The 7,349-nt window shown below is 45.0% G+C and overlaps 1 protein-coding gene across 1 annotated transcript; it reads right to left on the bottom strand.

Annotated features, from left to right (window-relative positions):
• Positions 1-230: 230 nt before the first annotated feature.
• Positions 231-7,205, bottom strand: LOC149326318 (uncharacterized). The gene is made up of 5 exons (XM_089564534.1): positions 5,990-7,205; positions 3,936-4,193; positions 1,498-1,758; positions 648-942; positions 231-237 (listed from the first exon to the last, which is right to left on the bottom strand). Exons 1-5 carry the CDS (start codon positions 7,203-7,205, stop codon positions 231-233), a joined length of 2,037 nt encoding a protein of 678 aa, XP_089420660.1.
• Positions 7,206-7,349: the final 144 nt, after the last annotated feature.

Raw genomic sequence — 7,349 nt, 5'->3', positions numbered from 1 at the left:
TGTAAATTGAAAAGAAAGTGCAGATTAGGCCATATGGCTCTCAATAGCATTGAGTAGGTTTCCCTTGCAAAGCGCACTCCCATCTTTTCTAAAGATTTGGATACATGTGGCTTCCAAGAACTAGAGTACTGGTCACACATCATTGTAGTCAGTCTCGTTCAATCAAGTTCGGCACAGTGCAGACATACAGTTTGTTTTCGTCACAAAAATTTATGAGTATGCAAGGCTTCTCAATAACTGAAACAAAAAAGGCAGTCACAGGGTGTCCTAAAGAAAAGAAGCACTCTCTTATGTGAGGAGGGAAATTACTTTCACTTGACATCTCAACAAGCTTCTTGCAAAGTAGCACTAGCCTCTCTTCTCCAAACCCATACGAAACTTGAACGCTACGGTTGATCACATAGCAGCTGCCATCTTTGCCCTGAAAAACACTACAATCTTTTTTTTTCGCTTTGTTGTATTGGCAGCTCCAAAAGATTGTGCCACAATAGAAAAAACGAAAGTGTTCTACCACAGAGTTAAAGCCGCTGCACAGTGCGTTTAGGGCAAGTTTCTCCACGTCTGACAGCACTGCAAATGACCGTGGCACGCCAAACACTCGAACACTGTCGATAACCTGTGTGTTAAGAACTCGCTTATGGTCCAACATCTCCTGGCAGAGTTCTAAAACCTTGGCATTTGGTGGAGTTGTGATCAGGTACTCAGTGAGACACTGGGCCATGGAGATTCGTTCAATGATTTGATTAGGCACACCCTTTGCTGCTGTGACACACTTCATTATCTCCCCGTTTCCCCCCTCGAAGACAAATGCAGAATTGCACCACAAGGGTCCCAAGTTTCTCACGCTGCTGGCAAGATGATGAAGCAGATGCACATTAAATGTCATGCAGCGTACACCATAGAGCCCCAGGGCTCGCTCCACAAACTTGTGAAGGATGTCATCTGTGAGAAAAATAAAGTAAAAAAATATTTACAACTGTCACAAAATTCAGCGCACATTCGAAGAAAACTACACAGCGCTGAGGCAATCGCGCCCGCACGCTCAGTAAATAAAACATTGTTTGTGTAGAGTTTTCTGCATATCATGTGAGGCTTGGGAATGCAAAAGAAAGTGTCTCACTTTTCTTTTTCAAAATTACATGCAGTCTAAAAGCTGTCAAAGCCCATTGTAGGACAGTTTTTAGGAGCAGGAATTATTTTTATGTCAACCCACTTTGCACATGAAGCCGTGGGAAGAGAAGTTTCCACCAAAATTTTCTTGATGTTTACACAAGTATTAAGTCAAACTGGAGGCTTGACTCTGATAGCAAAATAAGCCAAATATTCATTTCCCATATTCTTTCAAAAAGCAATTTCAGATCTATCCTTCTAGCCAGGTGAAATCGCAGAACTCGGTCACTTCATTTACTTTTCTTGAGTGGTTCTTAACAAGCACACTCCGGCCACACTTTTCAGAGCAATGCTTTTCATTTTGGCAGCACTGATAAAAAAGCTTACCAGCACGTGTGAGGTCTTCAGGGCGTAGTCGTTCACTTAACAGAAGATGGATGCATTCCACGAGGAGGGAAAAGTGGTTCCAGTACCGAAGTGGCAGGATGCCGCAACAGCATGGCAGGCAGTAGAATAAGAGCCAATGCCTCCACTCAGCTGCCTTCCAGAAGGCTCTTTCATGTAACGATCTAGGCAGCCGTGTCACAACATCAGGCGGCCGTATCGCTGTCAAGCGTTGATCCACCTTTGCCAGGACTGATGGACTACCTACAGAGTGTTACATAAATTCTGCATGAGAATTTCAGTGTGAAAGACCAGAACAATAATATCAAAAATACACAGCTTTCATGCCTTGTCAAAGAGATTTTCATGTCTTGAAATAAAAAAAATTACCCACACTGAAAACAGCTTGTGCACATATTACTTTAAGCACAAAGGAGGTACAAAATTAAGGGGAATCTGAGGGTCATTCCATCCGAATTTCGTTATCAGTAAAAATTGATGCCATGGCTCTTTTGGGAGATGCTAAGTTTTGCGCAGTAGCACAAAACACATATGTTGCTTAAAAGGCCTCTGATGACTGCATTCTGCTTGCAAAAGTGGCTGGTGCTGATGGTATATGCGTTTTATATTTTTACTTCTTACAGCTTATAAAAGCTCTGTTTTCAGTGGCCATAGCACTTGTCATTATAGACCATTGTAGTCCAGCAATGCTAACTGAAATTTGTCTTCAGTATGCTTATAAGCAAGAAACAAAGCAGAAGCTTGGGCCTGGCACTTTAAATCAGAAGTGTCATAACAGCTATCTCTTAAAGAACCGCCAAGTCTGCAAACAGCTCTTCAGGCACATCGTCATCATCGTCATCAGCCTGACTACACCCACTGCAGGGCAAAGGCCTCTCCCATGTCCCTCCCTGTCCTTCACCAGCTGAACCCACCCTATGCCTGCAAACTTCCTAATCTCATCCGCCCACCTAACTTTCTGCCGCACCCTGCTACGCTTGCCTTCCCTTGGAATCCACTCCGTTACCCTTAACGACCGGCTGATATCTTCCCTTCGCATTACATGCCCTACCCAAGCCCATTTCTTCCTCTTCATTTCAAGTAAGATGTCATTAACACGCGTTTGTTCCCTTACCCACTCCGCCCTCTTCCGATCTCTTAACGTTACACCTATCATTTTCCTTTCCGTAGCTCGCTGCGTTGTCTTTAACTTAAGCTGAACCCTCTTTGTTAGCCTCCACGTTTCTGCCCCGCAGGTGAGTACCGGTAAGAAAAAGCTGTTGTGCAGTTTTCTCTTCAGGGATATATTGGTAAACTGCCATTCATGATCTGAGAGAACCTGCCATATGCACTCCAGCCCATTCTTATCCTTCTAGTTATTTCCTTCTCATGATCCAGATCAGCGGTCACTACTTGCCCTAAGTGGACGTATTCCTGTACCACTTCCAGCAACTTGCTGCCAAATGTGAACTGCTGTTCCCTTGTTAGACTGAACATTACTTTGGTTTCCTGCGTGTTAATCTTTAGACCCACCATTCTACTATGTCTGTCTAACTCATTGATCGTGATTTGCAGTTCATCTCCTGATTGATTCAGCAAGGGAATGTCATCAGCAAATCACCAACAGCTTTGGTATTTTTACCTTTCATATTCGCCCCACACATGCAAAACTTTAAACTACCAGACCACTGATTCAGCTACAGGGCATGCTTTAGTTTGCAAAATTAACAAACCCTAACTCTCTTGACCACAGTGGTGGCCAAGTAGTTGAGCATCCACCTCCCATGCGGGAGGTGCGAGGTTCAATCCCCCAGTGCCGCAGGGTACCCACCGGTGATACAATGGGCACAAGATTTCCCTTGGTCTGGTGCTCGGTTTATCAGGGATGAGATGTTTGGAAATGGGTCTTTGACCCCACCTTGAGTAATCGAAAATACCTTGTGCCGTGGCGTTCTTTGGCCCTATGTCAATGCCTTTGTATCATAAAAATGCGTCACCATAACTCTCTTTACTTGGAAAGCACATCAATTCTTTGTCATTACACCACTGAAAAGTTTTCACCCTGTATGCTGCAACAGACCCCAAAATTCTGGCTGCAAGGCAATCATCACAAAGAACAGCCTCTGTCCAATAAATACAGCTATTGCTTTGCTATCGCCATGCCATAGAGCTAATTTTGCATTGTCAGCATTTTAAGTCTCTCAAAGGTGAGAGGAAACCTTGCCTTTGCCCGATTCAGATCTATGGACTACAGGGGGTGCTACGGGAGCACCATTAGGGTAAATTATGCACAAACTCCTTAAGCTATATATTTTTTTCTGACTCTCTAACATATAACATGAGTCAGAATCAGTCACAGAAGTCAACCACACCTTTATGGCTGCCCCTGTCAACATACTTATAATTATGTCACATTGTATACGCATGGAAAATAGCCTTACCTATGTAAAATGTCTCTTGGCAATTGGATGTGTCGAACCACAGATCTGCAAATTGCCTTGTGACCCCCAGCAGGACACAGTGCATGTACTCAACTGCTTGGCCGCGAACCAGGTCAAAGTTTGGCAAGTCAACAAGGGGGGACAGCCCCTTCAGCCCATTCACTGCTACTTTTAGCTGCAAAGCCAACTTCATGTTCTGGAGCACACCTTGGGATGTCCTCTCTGTAGCTCGTTCCGTATCTGTGTAGCGGAGCACCCCTGAAAGAGCAGAGACATTAGAAGCAGAAGTTTAATTTAGCTGTTACAGCAAGTTGCACAAGCTATAATACAAATGATGGTGGCAACCAGACGCGAGAATAGCAAAAATGAACAAATTGAACAAATTGAAAAATGAACAAAGCTGCTGACGACAGCTGAACTGCCGCACCTGGCCCGAAACGTCACAAGCGCTGCTTTCTGCCAGCAGAAAGCGGCGGAAAGCTGCTCCCTAGAAAGTTGGAAAATTGGAAAGCTGTTCCCTTTTAATTTACGATAGACCCTGTTTACGTAGTTTGCTTTCAGCACATGCACAGCACGCTATGACGCAACTTACTCTGAAAGAAAACCATATATAGTGGCTCGCAGTTCACCGTCATCGCTAATCACGCATCTGCAACTACCGTAGTTATCTCCGGTGTACCCCAGGGTTCCGTCCTTGCTCCACTTCTCTTCCTAATCTTCATCAACGACCTGCCATCTGGAATCTCGTCATCTGTTCGTCTTTTTGCGGATGATTGCGTCATTTATCGCCGAATATCTGATAACACTGACCAGGAATTATTACAGGACGACCTAAATAAAATACAGAAATGGTGCTCCGACTGGCTCATGCAGCTTAATATTTCGAAATGTAAATGCATGCACATATCACGCAAACGTTCCATTACTAATTTCCAGTACTCCCTGAACTCTGTGGCGCTGTCAGTAACGAATTCTTACAGGTACCTTGGCGTCGAAATAACGAACAAATTAACATGGTCAGACCACATTATCAAACTTTGCGCAAGCACTTCCAGAGCACTTGGCTTTATCCGAAGATCACTATCAATGTCCCCCCCATCAATCAGACAACAAGCATACGAAACGTTCATTCGCGCTAAAATGGAATATGCCTCAGCAATATGGAACCCTCACCAGGCCTACTTAATACAACTGCTCGAAGCTATCCAGAATCGGGCAGCGCGCTTCATAACGTCGCAGTATTCGTCTCGACACAGCGTTACCAACCTAAAATCGTCTCTCGGCCTTGAACCATTAGCATTCCGCATAAAAGTATCAATTCTTTGTCTTTTCCACAAACTATACTTTAAATTCCCTGCACTACGCCAAACTTTGTTATCTGCTCCCTTACGCTCATCTCGCCAATTATTCAACTCCCTCAGCATTCAGCGGTTGCATGGTTCATCCAACGCTTTCAACAAATCTTTCCTTCCCATCGCCATAGAGGAATGGAACAATCTTCCTGAAACCGTTGTCATCGAAACTAATCCCACCAGATTTAGGCAGCTGTGGTCTGTGGTCTGTGGTCTGTTATTGTATTCACAATAACAGACCACTTGATCCAACTATAGCTACTTCCCTCGCGATGCTCTGAGTGCAATTTGAACTGCTTGTGTTATTGCGGCACCCCCCCCCCCCCCAAGTGTTTTCCCACTTATTTCATTTCCGTACTTTTTAATGTATAATTTATATACTACTGCTTTGCCATATATATTCTGTTCTATTTGAATCACCTGACGCTAATTTCCCGTCAAATTTGTTATTTGTTATTTTTTGTTCTTTTGTTATGCTTTTCTATGCTTACATGCTTTTGTATGACTGTTTCACATCACTGTCTTCCCCCCCCCCCTTATGTAATGTCCCAGACGGGATCTTTAAGGGTTCAATAAATGATGATGATGATGATGAAAGGTCAGCATTTCTAACTCTTATCAAGCGCTCGTGTCATATTATATACACACATTGCACAGTCCACATGTATAACCAATATGATAATCACAAGAGTAAAAACATACCTTCTTCACGCTGACCACAGGCCAGGCACCACTGGCATCCGAAGTACCCATTGAACTGCATCTGATTGCAGACCAGGGCTCGTGCAGGGGAGTCGACACAGCAGCATATGGCATGGACTGCAGATGTGATTGTGCCTGATGCATGTTGCCACGTTAAAGTCCCAAAAGACGAGACTTTGTCGATAAATTTGTCCAAGAAAAGAACCATGTCGGGATGTTTGCTTCCGAACCAAAGTCCTGCTATGCCAACATTCTTCAGGCGTTCTTTAGGGGGCAGCTCATTGATGATGAACTGTATCGGCCACACAGAGGAATTCAACGACTTGTACAATGGGCTGCCATCCGTATTAAAAACAATGGTAAGATCCCCCCAGTTAAAGGCACTGCTCTTCCGAAGATCTTGATATACTCTTCCATCGGTGATATCTTCAATGTGTCGGGATCCAGTCAATAATTTTTCTTTTATCTTGTCAAGGTTTGCAGCCAATGAGTCCTTAGTTTTCGATATTATGTGACGAATTTGCTCCCTGATGCTGAATGTAGTAAAAAAGTGCCCTTTGTTGTTCATGCGAGACACGGTAGTTGTGACTGTACAGACTGAGCAGTGCAGTTGGCTAGAGGAACGGGCTAGGGGGTTTCCACAGGTATCGCAGAAGTAGTGGCGTTCAGTAGCATGGTGGGCCCAAAGCTTGCGGAATAGGTACTTACTTGCTGGAAGAACTTTTTGGGGAGCTCCGAAGAGGGCCTCGATTAACCTCAGGAGATCATCCAGTGCGGTCCATGGTAGCCCGTGGGCAACAACGAAAGCCATAATGAGTACTATGGCTGTTGCCTTGGTAGTAGTCGAGTTTGGCAGCGTCTCATCGCCAAAGTCTCCCAAGAACGACGCGAATGAGCTGGCGTCCTCAGTCGGCGAAGGCGATGCGGGCTGCGCCAGCCGCGGAGTGTTGCCTTCAGTTTGCTCTGAGTCTGTACATTCTGAAAATGCATGTTCTGGCTGTCCCGACGCCAGTTCTGCCAAATCGTGCATGCGACTCGCTTCTCCTGCCCCTGGCACCGCGAAGGAGGTTGACGGGCCGGTGTTAGCCTCGGAGCTCGGCTGTTCGGGCAACCAAGCTGCGCGTCGTCTCGAGCACGCCGTCGAGCGTGGGAGGATGAACGAGTTGCCGTCCTCGAAGTATGTCTTGCATCTCTTTTTCTCCTGTTCAGAACTCATACTGCAGACTGCTCAAGAACGATGAATATCCGAATATCCAGCAAGTGTCCAAGGCAGCAGACTCGCGACGCACCTACTATATATAGAGATGGGTCGCTCAGGAGCGAGCCGTCTCTTCTGAGCCGCTTTTTTTTTTTTTTTTTT

This window comes from Amblyomma mixtum, chromosome 10 (genome assembly GCF_055824585.1).
Source record: "Amblyomma mixtum isolate Tamu chromosome 10, ASM5582458v1, whole genome shotgun sequence".
In the NCBI taxonomy this organism is placed as follows: domain Eukaryota; kingdom Metazoa; phylum Arthropoda; class Arachnida; order Ixodida; family Ixodidae; genus Amblyomma; species Amblyomma mixtum.
Note: the sequence above shows the minus strand (reverse complement) of the source record. Positions and strands in the feature narration are given on the sequence as shown.